At 41.7% G+C, this 23,319-nt stretch overlaps 2 protein-coding genes across 3 annotated transcripts in view; one reads left to right on the plus strand and one right to left on the minus strand.

The window, feature by feature from the left end:
* The window catches only part of CNOT4 (CCR4-NOT transcription complex subunit 4), a 293,416-nt gene that overhangs the window by 205,106 nt on the left and 64,991 nt on the right, over positions 1–23,319 (plus strand). The gene's annotated exons all lie outside the window — the stretch shown is intronic.
* LOC140533202 (uncharacterized) lies at positions 5,365–15,022 on the minus strand. 2 transcript variants are annotated; one of them, XR_011976828.1, is made up of 6 exons: positions 14,879–15,022; positions 13,226–13,420; positions 12,976–13,126; positions 9,059–9,235; positions 7,266–7,600; positions 5,365–6,089 (listed from the first exon to the last, which is right to left on the minus strand). XR_011976828.1 is itself a non-coding variant. In XM_072652632.1 (5 exons), exons 1-5 carry the CDS (start codon positions 14,985–14,987, stop codon positions 7,351–7,353), a joined length of 882 nt encoding a protein of 293 aa, XP_072508733.1. In that variant the 5' UTR covers positions 14,988–15,022; the 3' UTR covers positions 5,365–7,350. The 2 variants fall into 2 exon arrangements, 1 of the variants encoding a protein (XP_072508733.1); XM_072652632.1 differs by having other exon boundaries at positions 5,365–7,600.

A 23,319-nucleotide genomic window follows, 5' to 3' on the forward strand; every position in this document is an offset into this window, starting at 1 on the left:
GTACACACCTAGGCTTTGTGTAATGACTGAGAAGCAAAAATAACAGAGGAGCCGTCTTAGCCCACCAGCACAAAAGAAAAGAAAGATAATGAAAACGGAAAATCAAAAACCTTCCTAGACCTAACAGTAGCAGTACCAGAAAATTAATTTAAAAAAAACAAACTGCCAGTGATGGCAACATTTTCAATTCAGATTGACGCCATTCAAGATGAATATAACTCTTGCTTGTTAGGTAATACTGAGCCATGTTACAGAATGAGAGAGCGTGTCTAATCATCATAAGCATCATCAAGTATTCAGAAAAATAACTTCCATGCTGTGGCAGATGTTCTCAACTCAGAGGTTCTTCTGAGATTCTGAAGTATCGAATTCCATGACCTTACATCATCCCTTCTTTATCTTTTTAAGTTGTCTTCTAGCTCAATTCTAGGGTGGTAACAATAAATAGCCAGAGGTAGAGTGGAGTATTGGGGAGAGGACTGACCTTGGGACTGGGAAGGCTCTGGGGGACAACAATGTTATAAAAGCAAAGAACTTTCAAAGACTAAAGAGCTCTGATCAGTACAGTGTACAACCAGAATTCTAGAGGATTGCTGATGAAGGATACTGCTCACCTCTTGACACAAATTTGATGGACTCTGGCTGCATGAGACACGGCCAATGTGAGACATGGCCAATGTGAGACATGGCCAATGTGAGACATGGCCAATTTTGGGCATGGCCAACGTGAGAATTTATTTTGTTTGACTGTATTTTTTTTTTATTAGTTTTTCTTCTCAATAGGAGGAGGTGCAAGAGAGAGACAATAAATACTTGTTTATTAAAAATTAATAACAAATTTTCTGTTAACTTCTATTATACATTTTATAACTGACACATGTTCAGTCAGCTTCATATTCATCTTCTAATACTTGTCATTATTCTTTTTTTATGTATTTGGGGTTAAGTGACTTGTCTAGGGTCACATAGCTAGTAAGTATCTAAGGCTGGATTTGAACTCAGGTTCTCCTGATTCTAGGACTGGTGGTCTGTCCACTGTGCCACCTAGCTGCCCCTCCTTGTCATTATTCTTAAGCTTTTTAGGTATTTGTTTACTTTAGTAAAATAACTTGATGTGAGGAATATAATTTGATTTACTTCCAAAATTTTGTAACTTTGAAATAAATTCCTAATTTGGTTTTATTATGACATTAATATATAAAAGCTGTATAACCAATGGCAAATCACTTAACCTTTTAGTGCTCAAGGCAGCTCTCTAAGACTACAAGTTACAAATTTGTTGCAGATAGAGGGACTTTTCATATGAGGAATTTCCCTCACACATGAGCTCACAGGGTTCCAGAGCAATTGCAAAAAAATAGTATATTCTACTACCCCAGGGGTAGGAAATCTACAGCCTCAAGGTCACATATGGCCTTCTAGGTCCTCAAGTGTGACCCTTTGACTGAATCCAAACTTCACAGAACAAATCTCCTTAATAAAAGGATTTATTCTGTGAAGTTTGGACTCAGTCAAAAGGCTGCACCTAAGGACCTAGAAGTGCCATATATGGCCTCAAGGTCGCAGGTTCCCCACACCAGCACTTCCCTAAAGTATATATTTAATAGTCTCAAAAGGGCCTGGAGAGCCTCTCTGAATGGCTACTGGTAAATCAGAAAACTGAGAGAGAAGAATGAAAGGAATAAGATAGTAAAGGAAAATAGGAGAAAGACTGGCAGAGTTCTCAATCTCCCATCCTCAGTGGCTCCACATAACCCAGTTCTCTTTAATTTCTTGCCTCATGAGGCCAATAAGTGAGGCCTTGTCTCATCTGGTTCTGTTTTGAAAACAAGAGCTGGATTTACAATATAAGTCTGGTGCCAAAAAATGTCCCCATCAGAGGTGTCGAACACAGGGCCTAGACAGCACATGGCCCACAATGCTCTTGAGTACATCCAGAAACAAATGAAAATGTAGTTCCTATCTGATTTTTAATGTGTTGATGTGTTAATAAGAATATGTGTGTGTATATGTATGTGTATTTCTATACACACACACATATATGAACGTGTGATTTTCTAAGTCCTAATATATTCTAATGTAATGTCTGATAGTTATAATATCTACCACCTAATAATACGTAATAAAATATACTCTAATAGAATCTAATACACACATACTTTTCTATATATATATATACATACACGCATTTACATAGACATGCATATATGCATAGACATACAATAGACATACACATACATTTGTATGTATGTATGTAAAAACTTGTATGATTTTTCTAAGTCCGTCTGTGGCCTGCAGGGATCCTTATGGGCAGTTGAGTGGCCCTTGTTTCTTCCTGAGTTTGACACCACTGGTCCAGACACACAAAGGTTTGGACCTGGACAGAGCCTTTGAGGTCATCTAAATCTGAACCCCTTGTTTTACAGATAAGGACACTGAGGCCCAGAAAGATTAAGTGAATTACCCAAAGTCACAGGGGTGGTTATTTCTCTAAAATATTGACTGGTTTTCTATGCTTCCTAGCCTGGTCCTAATGCTTGTGTGAGCACTGAATCTCCTCTCCTCTTCATTCTCTATACTTGTTACCAATAATGTGATCCATCACTGATCCTGACATTGAAGAAGTAAAATGTGAGGTGCACTGATGGGGTACAGTAAATAGAGCCCCAGTTCTGGAGTCAGGAGGACTTGACTTCAAATCTCAGGCACTTGACACTTACTAGCTGTGTGACCTTGGGCAAGTCACTTAACCCCGATTGCCTCACCTCCCCCCCTACAAGAAAAAAAGAAGTAAAATGTACATGTGAGTATATCCAGGCATGGTTCTCCTCTCAGTATCTAATGTCGTTATGGACATTGATATATATAACCTTATAGACATTAATAACCTTATAGAGGTTAATAACCTTGCTGGGTTATGTTTCTTGCCCAAAGTCGATTCAGGCTTCCCCAGCAGAAAACTGTTGTGAGTGCCTCATCAGCCACACTTTACTTGTCCCCAGCTCATGTTTGGTATTTGTTGGTGCATTAGCCCCTTCCTGCGTGAGAGACTCACAAGGCCATTCACTTGTGACCTGGCCACTCTTGCTAAGTACCTTGCAAATGGGACCATCTCTCCTAGCTACCATTCTGTATTATACTCTCTCTGAGGTGACAGTCTGGACTAGCAGCCTCCATTTCCTCTCTTCTTTCTTCCACATTCTCTGCAGTCCATCTTCTGACTTCATCATTCAACTGAAATTCTCTTTCCAAAGTTACCAGCGATTTCTTAATTGCCAAGCCTAATGGCTTTTTCTCAATCTTCAACCTCCTGCACCTCTTTTCAACCTTTAGTACTATTGAGAACTGTCTTCTCCTGGGGACTGACTTGGCCCTCTCGATGTCAGTGATCTTGCTGCTCCTTTGGTGCGGACTCTGGACATCCCTGGACATCTGTACTGTTGCAGTGGTCTTCTCATTGTTCTCCCTTCCTCAAGTCTCTGCCTACTCCGATCCATTCTTCTGTTTTCCTAAAGCTGCCTTCCTAAAGTGCAGTCTGACCACCATTCCAATAGCTTCCTCTCACCCCCAGAATCAGATATAAAATGCTCTGTTTTTGTTTTCCTCCTTTCCAGTCTTCTCACACTCACATACTCTGCTGTCCAGCTACAAAGACCTACATGTTGTCCTTTCAACATGATGCTCCATTTTCAACTGAGTCTTTTCGTTCATATTTGGAATTCTCTTCCTTCTTTGACTTCCTTCAAGACTTAGCTCACCCACCTTCTATAAGAAGCCTTTCCCATTCCCTTCCCCCCACCCCAACACTTCCTATCTTCCTTCTGATATTACTTTCTGTTTACACTGTATAAATTGTGCATGTAAATAGTTAATTGTATGCCATCTGTACCATTAGAATGTGAGTTCCTTGTGGGTTACATGTTCTTGCCTTTCTTAGTCCAGTGATGGGCCCATAGTAAGGCACTTCATAAGTGCTTGTTGACTGACTGATAAAACGGCTTCAAAGTAGGCTGAAATTTTCCATTTTTGGCAGTGTGGGATAGAAGATAGAGTGCTAGGCTTGAGGTCAGGAAGACTGTGGTTAAAATCATAACTCAACCATATGCTTGCTGCGTACCCCTGGCCAAGAAGTCATGGAACTCTCAATTCTCCTAACCTTAACTTCAATTCCCCACCTCTAAAATGGGGATTTTTCTAGCAATTATTGCAAAGGAATTCTGTGGGACTAAAATGAGATCATACATATGAAACACTTTGTAGATCTCAAAACAAGTGGTTATAATTATTTCACTTTTTGGAGGCAATCAGGGTTAAGTGACTTGCCCAGGGTCACACAGCTAGTAAGTATCTGAGGCCGGATTTGAACTCAGGTGCTCCTGACTCCAAGATCAGTACTCTATCCACCGTACCACCTAGCTGCCTCATGTTTTTATTTTTGGTATTATCTTGACCTAGTCTTCCCCATAAGGTTCATACAGAAACAGTCCTAGGACAAGACACTATCTGGCTAATGTTCTTCTGGAGACACCGGGGCAACTTAGTGACTAGAGCACTGGACCTGGAGTCAGGAAGATGAGTTCAAATACTGCATCAAACACTTACTAGGTGTGCAGTCCTGGGCAAGTCACTTTATGTCTCACTCTCAATTTCCTCATCCGTAAGAGGAGAATATTAACACTGACCTCCCGGGGATGTTGTGAGGATCAAATAAGATATATTGTAAAACATTTTGCAAACCTTAAAGTGACGTATAAATTCTAGCTATTATCATTAGAATAATAATGATCATAATTAATATTCTGTGGACTGTGGCAAAGATGGATAAAATAATTGCTGTTTGAGGTTCAATAAAAGTACTAGACTGTCAATTCATCCTCTGTACGTGCACTGGAAGTATCTTCCCTTTTCCAGTAGCAGACTGGACAGCTGGGGTGATATGGACCTCAATTCGATTCCCACATTTACATTTATGTTCAGCCTGGAAATTATATATAATTATATATAAAAGTATATACATATATATTTGGTATGGCAACATCTATTAAACACACTCTTAAGTTTTTATGGATTAAGTTTATGTCCAGATAATTGTGGGTGACAGTTTGGCAAGTTATAATGGTCTGCAGGACAGCATATTGGTTGAATTTTGTAGGCTATTTTGAAGTTGTATTCACAGTGATTGTCAAAGTAGTAAGCTTTTGATGTATTACTTCTAGCCATCAGGTCATATGCTGCTAGTTATTTGGTAGAGGCTAAATTTATACAGCCTGCAAAGATGTGTTCCATACTTTCCTTACATAATCTACATTGATGATTAAATCTGGGTTCCATAAGGATAATACAGCGACAGTTTCTGTATATGCGTGGAAAACGAACTTTATTTGGATATAAACTGCTATAATATGTGTGTGGAGAAACAGCTTTTAGATGGGATTTTTGACAGTTCCGGAGAGAAAATCATCTGTGGTATAGATTTGAGGATCTCTTTATTGACAATGTAGAATAATGTCTCACGTGTGTGGGAATGGTTTAATATTATAAAGAGACAGAGAAATACTTTATTAAAAAACAGAGAAATGTGAATATGAAGAATCACAAATTGTAAGGGCACCAAAGAGACCCACTACTACATCGTTGGAGACTTCAGAAGGAAAATATGTTGAGTACTTCCCGTAATTTACATACTCTTGTTTTATCACTAAAGGGGGCAAATCTAAGAAAATGAGAGCTCCTATGAGCACTTGGAGATGTAGGGGTGGGTTTAAAGGGACCGCCGATTTGAAAGGAGAAATTGGGAGAGTTGTGACTATAGATGACAGATGAGTCACTGGGAGTCAGCAGGCTCTCATGCAAGCGACTGAAGACAGGAAAAGCAGCATCTTCGAATGATAGACCCCTCAGGGGGTGTGTACACACGTGTTTGGAGCAGAGTCCGGCCGTAGGGACAGTGCTTCAGCTGAACAATTCCTAATTTGTGGGAGGGAATTCATCTCATTGACCAAGAGCTCCATTGACAAGTTGGCTCCCTTCACTGCCCTCTAGAGGTCAAGAAAGGGGAAGCTTTTCATAAAGTCTCTCTGCTACCACATCTGGTTTGAGAAAGAAAAGTAGAGGGTTTTTTTGGCAACTGTTCTGGTACCTGTGGAGTCGGCTTAAAGAGTAAACTTGAATTAGATTGCTGTGGGCTCTGTTCTGCTTGGACAGTGCGGCTTACAGGTCAGTGACTAAGTGGCTGGCACGGTCTCTGTAGTACTGTTCAACTTCACTCTTTTAATAGGACCTTAATCTCAATAGTGCCTTTTCCTGTCACCTATTGGGATTATCCCTCAAGTTAACCTAGACCAATGAAGGGCTTCTCTTTAAGATATACAAGGAAGGATTCCATCATCCAACGCATGTTGTTGAGAAGCTTTCCAAATCTTGTGCTATATTTGAACCAGCTTCCTCTGGTTTAGCCCTTTAGTGGTCATGAGGAAAATGGTAGTCATCAGCCACACAGTATGCCTTCATGGATTTGGAGACTTAGGCTTTCTACCTCCCCCATTCCCTCAGACTTCTTTTCTGCAGATGAAACTGCTGCATTTTCAATTCATTTCAATGAACACTTTTAAAGCATCTACTGATGTGCAAGGCATTGCTGATAAAAAGACTAGAACAGAATGGTCCCTGCTTTCAAGGAGCTTATGTTCACTGGACAACAATGATGACAACAAAAAAACCCCATAACCATGTGCGCTGATAAGTAAATTCAAAATATGTACAAAGTGAAATGCAAAGTGATAATGGGGATGGAAGAGGGGAGAAACACTAAAAAACAAACCTGTGGAGAATGAGAAAAAAACTTGTGTAGCAGGTGGTATCAGAGCTGTATCTTGAAGGGAACTAGGGAGCCCAAGAAATAGAGGTAAGGAGGGAGAGTATTCCAGGTAAGAGAAAAAGTCGGTACAACAGCATAGAGGTGGGAGATGGATCCCACCAAACCTATGAGGCCACAACAAGATCAGTTTAGTTAGAATGTAGAGTTGAGGTGAAGGGCAGCGTGAGATGTTGTCAGTATGAAAACATTGATTGGATTCAAATTATTAAAGATTTCAAAAACCCAGTGAAGTAGTTTGGATTGTTTTCAGGAGCCAGTTGGTGATGTGAGTGTGTTCTGAACCCAACTGAGCTAAGAATTCCAGAAAGAGTTTGAGGACAATGAGCCTTCCATCCCTTTGCAAGGCCCACTGGCTTTTTGTCTCTTTTATGTCTGCCCTATGCCTTACCAGGAAGCTTGAAACAGACGTTCAGGAAAAAGCAAACTGCATGATCTTCTCTGAAAGCTGTGTGGGAAAGGGGTTTTAGGTCGGCTCATCTTGCGTTCTTGTCCTGCATGCTGCCACTTCTGTTTCCTCGGGTACTGGCTGGTTGAGGTTCTCTGGGGAGGTGAGTGTGGCAATGTGGAAGTGGGAGCAGCAGAGGCAGGTCCCTGGGCTCCTGGAGCAGGTATATATAGGTGGGAGGAGGGGACAGGGATCTCTGCTGCAAGGCCACTGGGGTGAAGGCTGGGACTTCAGAGCCCAACGTCTGCGCAGTGGGCCAAGGCAGGGCCTCTTGACTCCTGTGCAGAACAAAAAGAAATGAGGCATAGGGGACCATGAACCAAACGGAGGCTGGGCCACCATGGGCAACTGAGGCAAGTCCATAGCTATGACAGAATGCACTGAACCACGGCTCCTGCCCTATTTCCCTTCAGACCCTTTTTCTCAGCACTGAGCAAAAATGGATGCTGGAACTGGAAGCTTGTTTCCGTTATGTCGTACTGCCTCTATCTGATACAGAAAAAAGGAAACATACCCTCCAAACATAGCATGTAATAATGCAGGGAAAGGTCAAAACTTTAGCTACATAATATAAAAAGGAGCTATACTCCTCTACCACTTTCCTATCCATTTCTGCCTCCTCCCCGCTCCAGCATAAGCTCTTACTTTCTATCCTTTGATCCAATCCACTCTATTCACCATCCAAGACCTGGCTCAGGGTCTTGCTGTACCCTTTGTGATATCAGGGAAGCAGTGACTCTTTTTTTCTTTTGCTAAGCAAAATCAATACAGGTTGCTGGTCCCCCATTGGAGAAGTAAAGGTTGATCTGGGTGAAGAGAAGCTGTGTACTTCTAGGAGCTCAGGGTGGTGGTTCTGAGCAATGGGAAAGGCGGAGGCGTTACCCTCTGCTGGTGCAGGGCACCAGAGCCCCAGGTAGCCTTCTCTGGGCATAGCCTTCTGATTGTACTGAACAAGATTATAGGATCATAGGATAGTAGGGGACCTTCGAGATCATTAAACCCATCCTAGTTATTTTTATATGTGAGGAAGCAGCCCTAGAAAGATTAAATAACTTTGCCAAGATCTTGTATGTTCTGCTAGCCCCAAATGCTATTATACAGTAATGAAACCTAGTTACAGGAACCGTGGGTGAGGGAGGGGATGGGGACAAGACCTGAGATTTTATTGGTATAGGCAACTTTCAGGGAAAGAATATAGATTGGAACCTTCTGTCCCACTTCTTGTCTTAGGTTGTTGACTATGGCACTGAGAGATAAATGACCTGCCCAGGATCACCCAGCCAGAATGGTTCTTGGATCTAGATCTTTTGGGGTTCAAGGGTCAGTTCTCTATCCACTCTGCCATGCTGCTTCTATGTGAGAAAGAGGGAAGGAAGTATACCCAGGAAGCATAGTATATTATTTTGTAGGGATAGGTCAGAATATTAGTTGCACAATGTAAAGCATCAAGGATTGTGGTGAGGAACTGAGCTGTGGGAAAATCTGGAAGTGCAATGGAAAAGAGTATAGCTATAAAGCTGGCCCCAGATCCTGCCTGCATCCTTATTTGCAGACTACACCACTGGTCCCATTGCTTTGCTGGCTCTTCTCTCTAATTTGGTTCATTTTTCTGTTTAGCCCAAAGGTGCATATCTGCTTTCCAAGTGAAGGTATTTGTTTTGGGATTCATACATGTCTAACTGGGAGAGATCCTACATAGATGTAAAATATCCCATGAACCCAGGTGAGAATAGTACCTCTGGAAGCCCCAGTTGTCATAGATTGTAAGGGTGCCAGGATAAATGGAGCTTAGTTGAGCAAGATGCCTCTCCCTTTGTATCTGGTCCTTCCCATCAGCCCCCATATATCTCTGTAGCACCTTGTTATTTGAATCAGCTCTTCTTCCTGTGTTAGACATCCTGCCTTGGTGATACCTGTAGGGAAAAACCAAAGAAAAACACAGCAGACCTTAATACTAGTCTGCTGTTCCAGAAAGAAGACTGCTCTGCTTTGGAAGTTGGAGGTTCTCATCCAAATTCTACCACTTTTTGCTGGATGACTTTGACCTGGTTGTTTAACTTAGTATCCTCATCTTTAAAATGAAAGTTCATCTCTAAACTCCTTTCTAGCTCTAAAATGAATCTGTAGAAGGTTTTGTTGTATTACTCTAGAAAAAAGCAGCATTTAGCCCTGCTGACCGGAGCACCATGGTGCTGTCTTTGTGCTGGGGGTCATCTCAGGTTGTTTAGATTTAAGAACCTTGAGAGGCAGATGCCAGACACAATGGTTTTGACCCTGGGGAAGTAACCCCATAGAGTGATGATGTTTGACCTAAAGAAAGCCAAGATTTTCCCTAATAAGAGCTCTCTTGTTCTTTCCATAGGCAAAATTAACATAATTGGCCTCTAATGCAGGTGTTCTTATCTGGGGTCAATGAACCACACCCTCTTCCCCACAACGATCCCCCAAGGGACCTGTGGATTGATTTTAGGGCTTGTGAACTTGCATGGGGAAAATTACACCTTCATTTCAACATAATTGCTTTCCTTTGTAATCCTCTGTGTTTTATTTTATGCATTTAAAAACATTCTGAGAAGGGATCCATAGGCTTCATCAGACTTAAAGAGGGAGCCACCTCATGGAAAGATTAAGAATACTTGATCTAGTGAGTTCAAGGCTAAGGTCATAAGAAGTCCTTGGTTCTTCCCTCATTTCAGCCATTTCCCCAGTGCTGCATGGTCTGAAGTTGGACTGATTGCTTTGAAATTCTTGTCAAACAAGAAATTCTCAGCTAAATTCTCAAATAGAAGTTCCAAAGACAAAATGCCTTACCCAAAGTCCCCTGGAAGGCCCAGAGGACAGCTGAGCAGAGATCTGTGAAGGTTCTGGCTAGATAATTTGATTTGGGTAGTTAACTCTGCTTTTCCAGCCTGTACTGGAATGGATGATTGCATTGCCCCCAGAATCTGTCATTCCCCCCTTTCTCCATTTGGGTGACTTGGTTGAAAGCTTCTCTGTGGTGAGGGACATTCTTCAACTTAAGGAGGTAAACCTGTTCCAACATAATCAGGAGTGTGGTGGGGAGGACAGGGAGCAAGAAGGAGACAATGCCGCTTCCCATCACCATGATGTGGAGGGCAGATTCTCTCCTCAGCCTTCAAGCTTTCCTCTTGCCCAAAGAGTGGAAGCTACTTACCTCATTTTGTTAGTTTGAGAGGTGAGGAAGAAACCTAAACCAAAATGGATAGATTTTCTACCTGATTTTTTTCCCTTCTCTCACAGAGCATCATTGTTCATGACTAAATGGCTTTGGACTTAGGGAAAAATAAGATTGCTTGAATTTGGCCTGCTTTGATGAAGGTAGAGGGTTCAACCCAAGACACACCCTGAACTGAAATAAGCAGACCCTATTACACCTTTGCAGTTGAAAGAACACTGGTTCTGGATTCTGAGAACCTAGGTTCAAATTCTACTTCTGATGCTTATTTCTTATATTACGTTGGGCAAATCACTTAACCTCTGGACCTTGGTTTCCTCATCTGTAAAATTAGGGTATTGGACTAGACAGTTTCTGAAACCCCTTCCAGTTATAGATTTCTAATTCCATGACCTAAACAGCAATTTTGGAATTTCTGGAGTTAAATTGTTGCAACATTTCTTTCCTTTTTCTTGTCTTAGTTTGTTGGGTGGGATGTGGGTATATCTGAAGTCTTTGTGATAAGGAATTGAGGCTTCACATATGGAAAAAGTATTAGAGACCTGAAAAAAGTGAAATACAGTTATGGATGGGTGGGAAATGTATAGAGGTGGCCTCACATCAGAAAGGCCCAGTATAGCTGTTATAACTGGTGTTCCATCAATAATCAGGTCTGCCTGACCTATAATATAATCCTGAGAATCCTTTTCATCATTCAGTAGAGCAGGACCATGGACAGTGCTGGGGGCTAGCACTGGAAAGAGTTTTGAGTTTGTTTAAAGTCTGAACTAAAGGTAGCTGGTCCCCTCTGGCATTCTGTTCTTGATTCAGCAGTCTCTCCTTAAGTGAAGGGGAGGAGAAAGAGAGAAAGTGGTCTGGATTTCTCCACTGGGTGGTGCTGCTATCCTTGGTGAGGCTTCAATTAAGCCGCTTCCTAGGATGATATGAGAGATCAAAACTTGCAGGAATCATAGGATCATAGCTTTGGAGCTGGAAGAGACTCCAGGGGCATCTAAAATAACCCACCCATCCCCTTTACCTTTTACAGATAAAAAAAAAATTAAAGCCCAGGGAACTAAAGGGATTTGTTGTTGTTTAGTCATTTTTCATTCATGTTCAACTCTTTGTGATCCCATTTGGGGTTTTCTTGGCAAAGATACTGGAGTGGTTTGCCATTTTTTTCTCCAGTTCATTTTACAGATGAGGAAATTGAGGCAAACAGGGTTCAGTGACTTGCCCAAGGTCCTGCAGTTAGTGAGTGTCTGAGGCTGGATTTGAATTCTTCCTGACTCCAGGCCCAGTGTTCTATCCAGTATGGAACCTAGCTGCCCTGTTGAGGGGTTTACCCAAGGTCAGACAGCTATTATGTAACAGAACAAGGATTTGGATCCAGGTCCTCTAACTCTGGAGCCAGTGGGTGTATCAGACAAGAGTACTCTTAGAGTTCTAATATTGGGTATATTCAAAAAGTCCAAGATCCAGTAAGACTGGGGGCAGTGTAGTGGAACACTGAATATGGAGTCAGAAGAGGTAGAAGCAAATCCTGGCTCTGTTACTTCATACATGCCTAGCTTGGGCTGACTATTTCTTCTTTCTGGACTCAAGCTCAATTTCCTCAGTTATAAAATGAGACAAGAAGACTAGAGATTCTCAAAGATCTTTGCGTAGCTGGAAATTCTGTGAACTTGTGGTTGAAGGGTAGAGGAAGTAACATACTTGTTCTTGGCTCAATTTTTCCACCTCCCACTATGGTGCTTCTTGTCATCATGAAGTTCTCTGGTCCCTTCTGCATGGGTCCCCCACATCTCCTATAATCTGTTCATCTGGTTGTAGGATAGCATCCCTGCTTCCATTCCTACACCCAAGAATGCTAGGACCTGACTTCTTTCAAGGCAGCTGCGTGACTCAATGGATAAAATGCTGGGCCTGGAGTCTGGAACACTTGAGCTGAAATCCTGTCTCAGATACTAGCCTTGGTTTGCTTCAGTTTCCTTAACTGTAAAATGGGGATAATAATAGCACCTAAGTTGTTGGAGGGATGAAATATTCTTTGTAAAGCCAAGTACATTGCTGTTGCTCAGTCATTTTTCAGTTGTGTCCAACTTTTGTGAGCCGCATTTGGGGTTTTCTTGGCAAGCATACTGGAATGGTTTGCCATTTCCTTCTCCACTTCATCTTTCAGATGAGGAAACTGAGGCAAGCCGGGTTAAGTGACCTGCACGGGGCCACATAGCTAATAAATGTCTGAGGCTGGATTTGAACTCACGGAAAGGAATCTTTCTGACTCTAGGCCCAGGGGTCTATCCATTGCACCACCTAGGTGCCCCATATTGGTACATAGTAGGCTCTATTCAGGGGTGGGAAACCTGTAGAGTCTATATAAATGTTAGTTATTATTTTTATTATTCTACCCCCGAAGGAGTAGACCAGTTCGTTAGATGTCCTGGGAACTCAGTTCTCCCAATGTGAGATACTTACATGGCCTGAGTAGCCATAGAGCTGCTCCTCAGCCCCTTTTCTTGCAGGCAGCACACGACAAAAGAGATGCAGATGGCAAGGATGATGGCACCACTGATGAGGGAGACAGTCACTGCCCCCTGGGAGCCATGGTGAGGCAGCTTGGGGATAACTGGGACAAAGACAACATAAGAAGACTTATTGTGAGGGGAGTGGTACTGCCAGTGTGGCCAATCCCGGCTGTGGTGATGCCACAGGGCATATTTCTTACCCTCCTCACATCGGGGTTCAGGATGACTCCAAATTGTACCATTGTCCCCCAAGAGGCAAATTGTTGTTCTGCTTCCTGTGAGCTGATATCCCACTTGACAGGAGAAGACAACAACAGAGCCCAGGGAGCAGCCGGAGCCTGTCTCCACATTGTAGGAGCCAAAAGGAGGAGGGAGGAGCCTGGTGCACTGGGCTTCTAGGGAGATGAAGGAGAAGGAGCAAAATCAGACATTAGCCCCAGAGCTGGGACTCTCCCTCCCAGCTTTTCTGGGAAAATCCCATTTTAAACAACTGTACGGAACATCTTATTCTTTCAGCCACTGAGGTTTTGCTATAAAAAACCAGTTGTAAGAAGTTCCTATGTCTGGTTGCCAAGGCTGGAGATAAGTACAGAGAACACCCTGTCTCTAGAAAACCACATGTTGTGGAAGGCTCATTGTTAGATCATCAAGTGCTCTGTCGCTGAAGGCCCAGTACTACAGAATGCCAGAGATGAAGGAAGAAAACTTAGAGATCACTTTGTCCAATCCCTCTTTTTTACAGATGAGGAAACTGAGGCCCAGAGAAGGTAAATGGCTTGCCCAAAGCCATACAAATAGTTAAATGCTGGTTTTCTGATTCCAAGTCCAGCGCCCTTTCCATCTACCATGCAGAATAGTCACTGAGAGCTTCCTGCTGCTTCTATTTTTATATCAAAAATGAAACGCAGGGCAGCTAGGTGGGGCAGTGGATGGAGTGCTGGCCCTGGAGTTAGGAGGACCTGAGTTCAAACCTGACCTCTGACATTTATTAGCTGTGTGACCCTGGGCAAGTCACTTAAACCTGATTGCCTTAAAAAAAAATCAACTAAATTCTTTTGAACCACATAGACAAGAGGAAAGGTTTGCTATGACTTTCTTCTGATCCTCACTCATACCATCTGAGCCTCATCCTTCCTTTGGTAGCTCTCTTACCCCATCCAAACCATGATTTCTGCAATTTTATCTCCTTCATGAAATTATCTAACCCCTTAACAGAATACAACATGTGCTCTCACACTCCCCACCAACCTCCACCCCCAGCCAGCATGGCTCTTTTTAAATATCCTTCTGTCTTCAGGATAAAGGTACAGCTGGTAGTGTTTCTAATACCTATTATTCTCTAATGTAGGCTGCTGGATTTGGAGGTAGAGCGCCTGCATTTGCACACTAAGTGTCCTGGGCCAAACCTTTTCCCCTTTCTGGTCCTCAGTTTCTTCCTCTGTGAAATAAGGGGTTGAACTTGTGATTTCTCAGGTTCCTTTTGTCTCTGAATCCTGTGATCTTCTGCTACCCAGTCATTACATCACATGCAGAGTTCCTGTCCCTCAGGAGCTTAATCTGAGCTGCCACAACTCTTACTTTAGTGACTGCCCTGGAACCAAGGGCAACCAGCTGTTTAAAAGTTGGTCTCTGCCTGTATTAAAACCCATGAAACTTAAGCTGTTTTATAGAAGGTACTTCACCTAGCCAGTCACCTAGATTTGAATGTCACTGTTCCTCCTTTCTTTCCCCTTCTCTTCTCTCAAAAAGACCCTGTGGTTCAAAAGGGTTTCCTCCTGGCTCCCATAAAATTTTATCATAACAGGCAGTCAGGAGAGGATCCTGAGGCCTGAAGAGTTGAATTCCAGCCTTACCTGAAAGATTACCTGGAAGGCAGGTCAAGTGGCTGGAATTCTTCAGAAATCCTCTTTCCATATCCCCACCTTTTTCAACAGCAGCTTCAAGGTACTTCCTGTAAACCATCCGAGGGCAGATTATAGTTCAGAAGCTCTCACATTCCTTGGGAAAGGATTGTGGAAGGAGGAGGTGACAAGAGGGTTCTTGTGTTTCTTGGTTTCAGAACACACTGCCCTAAGGGGATTTGACGGAGACTTCTGAGTTAACCATTCCCACAGCAGGCTTAATTTTGTCTCACCAGGCCTGCCATTTCTATGGATTATGGTTTGTGTTGCTGTTTAGTCATTCAGTCATATCCAATTAATATTAATTAGACCGTACCCCTTACCCACTATCCTCTTCCTTCACCTGAGGTAGGCCAGATTACATTTCTTCTCTAGCAAACCTGTCCTCTTCCTACTTTTCTGGTTTATTCAAGCCAGAAAGGCATTGTTCCCTAAACCTGGAGAATAGGAGAATATGAAGGAAGGCAAGATGAATTCATGAGGCAGTATAGAATAGTGGATAAAGTGCTGGATTTGGGGTCAGGAAAGCCTAGGTTCAAATCTTGTCTTTGATATTTACTAGCCATGTGATCCTGGGCAAGTCACTCAATCTTTCTGCATGTCACCTCATTTGGAACTCATTTTATCTTGAGAGATGGAGTTGGACTGGATGACTCCTAAGGGACCTGCCAGCTCTAAATCTATGATCCATTGGGTACATAGAATCTGAGAGCACCAACTTCAAGTCCCTTTTATTTCTTTTTTTTAAAAAAAATATAATTTATTAATTTTTCAGTTTTCAACATTTACATCCACAAGAATTTGAATTCAAAATTTTCTCCCCATCTTTCCCCATCCCCCACTGCAGAACAGCATGTACCCCATCCATCCCTTCCTCCAGTCTGTCCTCCCTTCTGTTACCTCCCCTTCCTTCATCTCCCTCTCTTCTGTTTTCCTGTAGGACAAAATAGATTTCTATACCCCATTGCCTGTACATTTTATTTCCTAGTTGTATGCAAAAACAGTTTTTAGCATTCATTATTAAAGTTTTGACTTCCATCAAGTCCCTTTTTGTGCAGTGTTATAAGGCTGGCACAGTACTTCAAAGAGTAGGTAAAGCAACTTGCTGCCTGAGGTCCCACAAGCTAATTGTTGTTTAGCTGTGTTTTGGTCATGTCTAACTCTTCATGACTCCAGAGTTTTCTTGGTAAGGGTACTGGAGTAGTGTGCCATTTCCTTCTCTAACTCATTTTACAGATGAGAAAACTGAGGCAAATAGGGTTAAAGTGACTTGCCCAGGGTTGCCCAGCTAATAAGTGTCTGAGGCCAGATTTGAACTCAGGAAGATGAATCTTCCTGACTCCTGGCCCAGCCTTCTATCCACTGTGCCTCCTAGCTGCTCTCACTGTTAATTAGGATCTCAGTTAGGTTGAGAACACAGGTCTCTTGATTCCCAGGCCTCTTTGCTTTTTTTTTTAACTGCCGCAATTCTGAAAATTCCTTTTGGTGGGGTTGGACTGGGCTGCTGCTTTTCCACTAACCTGTGGGGCTTTCCAAGGTGCCCTCTGGTTCTGTTTTTATCATCTGGATCCCCAGATGATAAGCTGAGTGACCAGGACACAAATGACTCACTCACTAATTTTTCAGTATGCTTCCTCAGTGATTTCCAGTATGCGCTTTTCCCCCTTTCTCTCAGTCTCAGAGGTCATTTTCCACAAAGCTGCAAAGCCGATTAGGATGCAATGGAATTCAAAGGATTTATTAAACCCCGTTCTCTCAACCCTTCTAGCAGGACCCATGGGGTTCTTCCTTATGGAAGGAGTTACTTTTTAAGCAGTTAAGAAAGGGGCCTTAGCCTGTACTCAGAGGAAAGGTGAGAAAAGGCACCTATCTCCCTTCTTAGCAGAGGTGGGTTACTATGGGTTTACAAATACATTGTTAGACAGTAGAAGTCTGGTTAACTGCTGAATTTCTAAAACATTTTCTCTTCTTTCTCTCTTATCTGGCTTGCTGGGTAGGAGCAGGGAAGTATATATTTATGAACGAGGGTGATGTTAAAAGAAAACTCCATAAATTATGATGAAAATAATTGGAGCCTAGGAGGGTCCCCCATATCCATTCAGCAGGTGTTGAAATAGTTCCATGTGCACCCTAATCAGGGCTGGGAGGAGTGTACTTTCTAATATTGGATTGTGGGCATCCTGGAGACAGAGTCCATGTCTAATCATTAATATGTATCCTAAGTCCCTTACACTGCTATGCACCTTCTTGATCATGGGGCTCAGGAGGACATTTGTGAGCTTAAATAGTGGAAAAGCCTGATATGACAGATTCCCCCCCCCCCCCCCCATTTGCTCTCTGGGCAAAAACATGCCTACTTTATTTAAAGAAAAAAAAAGAGCCTCATTCTCCTGATGTGTAAACATTAGAGAGTTCCAGTGGATGACCTCAATGATCCCTTCCAGCTCAAATATGTGAAGAGGCAGGGAAGTCTAGTGGAAAGAGCCTTGGACTTAGATACTGAAGACATGACTTCAAAGCCTAGTATGGCACATTCTAGCATGGCAAGTCATAGGAAAGTCATAACCACCTTGAGCCTTAGTTTCCTCATCTGTAAAATGGGGAGAATGCTGTTGACTTTATTATATTGTGATAATCTCACCTACCCCATCCCCATGAAGACATGCTTGAGGTATTTTTTCCTGGAAGAGAGATGAGTTGCATCGAATCATCCAGATTCTTCTACCAGATTCCCCTGGTGATTAATGGAAGTTGACAAGACAGGATTATGGATATGGTGCAAGGTTCTCTTTGCTCTGTCACCAAGGCAAGAATTGGACCCATGACTTTGCCCTTCTTCAGAAGGAAGGAAGGAAGCATTTATATAGTACCTACTATGTGACAGGCATTGTGGTAAGTGCTTTATAAATATTATCTCACTTCTTCACAACAACCTTGGGAGGTAGATGCTGTTATTATATTCATTTTACAGTTGAGGAAACTGAGGCAAGTCAGTAACTTGCCCAGGGTCACACACCTAGTGAGTATCTGAGGTCAGATTTGAGCTCAGGTCTTCTTAACTAGCTATAGTCCCAGTGTACTGGGACCCTGCATCACCTTCTTAGTTTCTTGTTTTAATTAACTGAACCAACATGTTGTTATAAAACCTTATAATTAGTTATATAGGGGCAGCTGGGTAGCATGCTAGTTAGAACACTGAGCCTGAAATAAAGAAGACCTGAGTTTACATCCAGCCTCAGACACTAGTTGTGTGACCCTAGGCAAGTCACTTAACCCTGTTTGCCTCTGTTTCCTCATCTGTAAAATGAGCTAGAGAAGGAAACAAACCACTCTAGTATCTGCCAAGAAAATCCCAAATAGGTTTATGACAAGTTGGACACAACTAAAAACAACAACAAAATAGTTATATAGATCTTTCTCCCTTTCCCTGTGAAGGGAAAATAAAAAAATCCTGCTTACCCCCTGTCTATATCGGAGTTGTCATGAGCATCACATGAAAACAAAACAAAAGCATTTCGTGCTTTTCCTCTTGGGAAAGTGACTCACATAGAATGCCCTCCTTACCGAGAAAACAACGTGAGTACAAGAAGAGTCACTAGCATCTTCTCCACTTACAAAAGTGAACATGTTACTAAGCTGTACCCAGCATCTTAGTCAAGTGCCTAGTAGCTCAGACCAGATCACAGATAAAGCCAACCTTCTGCCAAAAGCTTGGATTAACCAACCTCTTGGATTTCATTCTGTCCAAATCAGCTCTGTAGCTTAGTGACAGTAAGAAAAAGGAGGTCATGCACACTCTGGAAGGCCCAGGAGAAAGGGAGGTGAAACAATACAGGAAAAATTGTCATCGGTGGGCAAGATGCTTGTTTCTTGGCCACTTAGATCTCTTGTCTGGGGAATCCAGCTGATGGCAATCTTGGGAAGTCTGTGAAAATGCAGCAATACAATCCTACACCACAGGAATTGTGGTGTAGTGAAGAATGGAGGTCAGTAGACTTGGGTTCTAGTCCTAGCTCAGATGCTAACTAGCTTTGTGGCTTAAATTGAGTCATTTCATATTTCTAAGACTTACTGAATTTGAGAACATGAGAGCATTGGACTAGATGGCCCTGTGATCACTTTCATCTTGAATATGTCAAGAGCCAGGAGAGTCTAGTGGAAAGTCTTGAACTTTGACTTTGAAGACATGAGTTCAAAGTCTAGGAAGGCACTTGCTAGCATGGCAATCTTAGGAAAGTCACAGCCTCCTAAATTAAGTCTTAGTCTCCTCATCTATAAAAATGGGAAGAATGCTGTTGGCACCACCTGCCTCACAGAACTTTGGTGAAGCTCAAAGGAGGCCATGTATATAAAACACATTGCAAACTTTAGAACTCTGGATAGATACCAATCATGGTTATTGCATTATTATTATAGAGGAGCATAGAAGTGAATCACCATACCAGCAAGGTACAGTGGATAGACAGGGCCACCTTCTGAGTAAGGAAGATGTAGGCTCAAGACCTTCCTCTAGACCATACTGATGTGTGACTCTGTCCAAATCATAATCTCTCCATGCCCCAAACCAGGGGTAGTGAACCTAGCTCCCTTTTTGAGGATTTATTAAAGAGCCAAAATGGTGGAATAGCAGGAAGAAATATAGCAAGCCCCACCTTCCTCCCAAGATTCCTCTAAGGAGATCTAGAAAATGTATCAGACCAAATCCTTATTATGAAATCTAAGAGAAAATCACAGTGAATTATTTGACCAGTCCAGGTTAGTAAGGAGAGGCAGACAGATCCATGGATGCTGGAGATGGAGTCTAGCTGTCCATAGAGAATATTCCAGTGCTTAGGGACTGTTCCCAAGGACAGGAAGAGGACCCAAAGTCATATGGGACACCAAGACCTGGTATGGAGGTTCAGGAACAGACAACAGTTGCCAGCTTTGTTGCTAACTACTCTGTTCTAGGCATTCTGGGATGAGGAATGATTGTGGTCATTCGCCTGTGTACCAAGCAAGAAGTAAGTTCAGGAGCAAGCAGTAGATATATGGCTTGGATCCCAGGAATGAAGCAGGGTTTCGGTTCCAGCTTCTAGCCCAATCTGAAGCTTGCATAGGAATAAACAGGGCAGATATCTCAGATCAAAGAAAAACCAACAGTTCTGTTACTCTGAACCCACAGATGACTGATAAGGGCTGAATCCAGTAGCATTCTACTGCTACTCATACCCAAATCTAGGCCAGGAACTTGCAGAGCTCAGACCAGAGAGGCAGTCATCAGACTTTGCCCTCAATCAGACTACGTTGGAGCACTGAAAACTTTCAGGTCCCCAGCTTCAGGTGTTCCTGACAGACTGAAATAGCAACAGAAAAGGACCAACTCAGACCTTTCCTCCAGAAGTGCTTAGACCTACCATACAGTCCTAAGTCAGGAAGTTGGCTGAAGAATGAGCAAACCAAAAAGAATTCTACCATGAAAAAACTATTATGGTAGGAGGGACAATGACACAAACCCAGAAAAAGAGGATGACTCCAAAACATCGACAAACAAATACTCAAAGAAAAACAAAACTTGGGCAGAAACTCAACCAGGATTTCTGAAAGAGATGAAGCAAGAATTTAAAAGAAAGAATTTAACATGTTTGTATAGGTTGGATAGCAATGCAAGAAGAAAAAAATAGAAGAGAAATGAATGTTGTGAAAGAAAAGAATTGGAGAAGGAATTAATAGCATGGTACAAGAAGTACAAAACCTCACTCAAGCAACAAATCTCTGTAAATGAGAGTAAATCAAATAAAAATAAATGGTTCAATGAGACAAGAAATATTTTTAAAAAATTGAAAAAATGTAATGAAAATATGGTATCATATAGCAAAAACAACTGCCCTGAAAAGTAAACGGAGCAGAAAAAAAATTGAAGAATTATTGGACTATCTAAAAGCCATAACAAAAAAAGAGCATAGACATGACATTTCAAGAAATCTTAAAACTTCTCAGGTCTTTTAGAACCAAAGGGTGAAGTAGAAATAGAAAGAAATTACCAATCACCACCTAAAAACCCCCCCCAAAATTCTGAAGACTATTGTAATCAAAATCCATAGCTTCTAATTCAAAGGAAAAATACGGCAAGTGATCAAAAAGAAAGATACCAAGAACCAAGGAACTACAGTTAGGATCACATAGCTTTTAGTAGCCACCACTGGAAAGAAATGGAGAGCTTGGAATATGATACCCCAGAAGGCAAAGGAGATAGGCTTACAGCCAAGGATAACTTACCCAGCAAAACTGGGTGTAATTATATGGAAGGAAAAATGAAACAGAAGACATCCAGGCATTCCTAATAAAAAGACCAGAGCTGCATAGACTCTTTCAAATTCAAATACAGAAGTTAAGAAAAACATAAAAAAGTAAACGTGACTAAAGGGTAAACTGTTTACATTCACATAATACGTGTCTCTTCTGACCCCTCATTATAGAGGGAGGGTCATAGAGGAAATATAATTAGATAGACGTCCTGGAAGTGGTTCTATTACATCTTGGAGATCCTAAAAGAATGAAAAGGGAGGGGAAGAAGAATACACTGGGGAGACAAAGGGAAAGGAAGTTAGGGTAAATGATCTGACATAATTGGGCTTCACAAGCAGAAGTCTACACAAAGATCGAGGGACTGGTTGACCCTGGCTCACTCTCATTTAAGCTAGTTAAAGGAGGGAAGAGAAAAATACACATATAAACACAAGTGGGCACAGAAATACATTTCACTCACCAGGGAAATAGAAGAGAAAGGGGAAAAGGAGAAGAAATTGGGAGGAGGGTACATTAAGGGAGGGAATAATCCTATGCAAAACAAACTAAGTAGGCGTACAGAGATAGTATAGCTCTTTTTGAGGTGCAAAGAATGAGAATCTAAAGGGATGCCCCTCTCTTGGGGTATATAAATTACAGTAAATCTATTATAAATTTATAAATTACAGTATATATATGCTATATAGAATACATACTATAAATTACATGTAAATTATGGTATATAGATGTGCCGAAATACTATTGTGTTATGAGAAATGGTGAAAAGTTTGGCTTCAGAGAAACCTGGAAAGACTTGTGTGAACCAAGGCAAACAGAACCAGAGGAACCATTTACATAATGATAACAATATTGTGAAGACACCTTTTCACTTGGGAACTCTGATCAAGATAATGACCAGCTACAATTTCAGAGGACTGATGATGATGCATTCTACTCATCTCCTGATAGGTGCAAGATTCAAAGTTCAGAATGAGACCTATGATTCACATATATGTAAAACATGATTGTGTGTTAGATATGTATCTATGTACATCTATATGTATGTCCTTGTAGACAGGACCAATGCTGAAATTTGTTTTGCTTTATTAAACATGTTGGTAGCAGAGCTTTTTTTCTTTCATTATCAATTAAGGGGGAGGGAGAGGGTGAACTTTCGCTGACTGAAAAAAATTTTTTTTTAATTTTTAAAATTTTAAAAATTTTTTAAAATTAAAAAAAATTTTAAATCATTTATTAAGCATTTACTATGTAATAATCACTGTGCTAATTACTGGGAAATATAGGAAACTCATATACAAATGAAGGAAACACCATGCAAACAGTGATATACATACAAAATACAAGATACATACAGGATTTACAGGGTAAATGAGAGGTCATCTCAGAGAGAAGGCACTAGTGGATGGGAGAGGGTACTGGGAAAGCCCTCTTAGGAAAGGCCACTTGCAGAAAGTGGTTTTTGAGCTGAGTCCTTATGTGGCAAGGTTCTTTGTTTGTTTTGGAGGCTTGCCCAGGGTCACATAGCTAGTAAGGGTTTGAGGCTTTATGGAACTCAGGTCCTCCTGATTCCAGGGCTGGTGCTCTATCTACTGTGCCACCTAGCTGCCCTGAGAGTCCTGTTTCTTGAGAACTAGACTTGAACTCAATTCTGATGTTTCCAGTAGAAACCTTGGATATGGAGAAACATTAGCTAACAGTATGATTAGAGAGAACACTCCCAGTATTGAACGTGGTATGTGGAAACCTATAGCTTTGGTTTTACCTCATGGTGATAATTGCTTGCTAATTAATAAATGCTTGGTAATTAGTTTCCCAGTTAGTCTCCAACGTCTGCCCTCTATTCTAAGTCACAAGGATAACCATGTTATCCAACTGCTCCAAAGCCTTCAGCGATTGCTATTTTGCTGAAGGATGAAGCCTGGACTTCAAGGCTCTTACAGTCTCATTCTTTTCTAGCCTTATTTCACATCACTCCAAACTAACAAGTTCCAGTCAAACTGGATTCTTATTTCTGAACTCAAGTATCCCACCTCCCACTTCTTTATATTTACTCGGACAATTTCCCATGCCTTAAGTACGCTCTCTCCTCATCTGTCTGTCAGAAT

Source organism: Notamacropus eugenii, chromosome 3 (assembly GCF_028372415.1).
Source record: "Notamacropus eugenii isolate mMacEug1 chromosome 3, mMacEug1.pri_v2, whole genome shotgun sequence".
NCBI lineage: Eukaryota > Metazoa > Chordata > Mammalia > Diprotodontia > Macropodidae > Notamacropus > Notamacropus eugenii.

Excerpts from the sequence above, each read along its gene's own strand:
- LOC140533202 (XM_072652632.1), bottom strand. The coding sequence starts at position 14,987 with ATGGTTTACAGGAAGTACCTTGAAGCTGCTGTTGAAAAAGGTGGGGAT. Across the intron at positions 13,127-13,225 it reads TGAACCCCGATGTGAGGAGG|TTATCCCCAAGCTGCCTCAC; the intron begins GTAAGAAATATG and ends TCTTTGTCCCAG. Across the intron at positions 9,236-12,975 it reads TCTATGGCTACTCAGGCCAT|GTATCACCAAGGCAGGATGT; the intron begins GTAAGTATCTCA and ends TTTTCCCTACAG.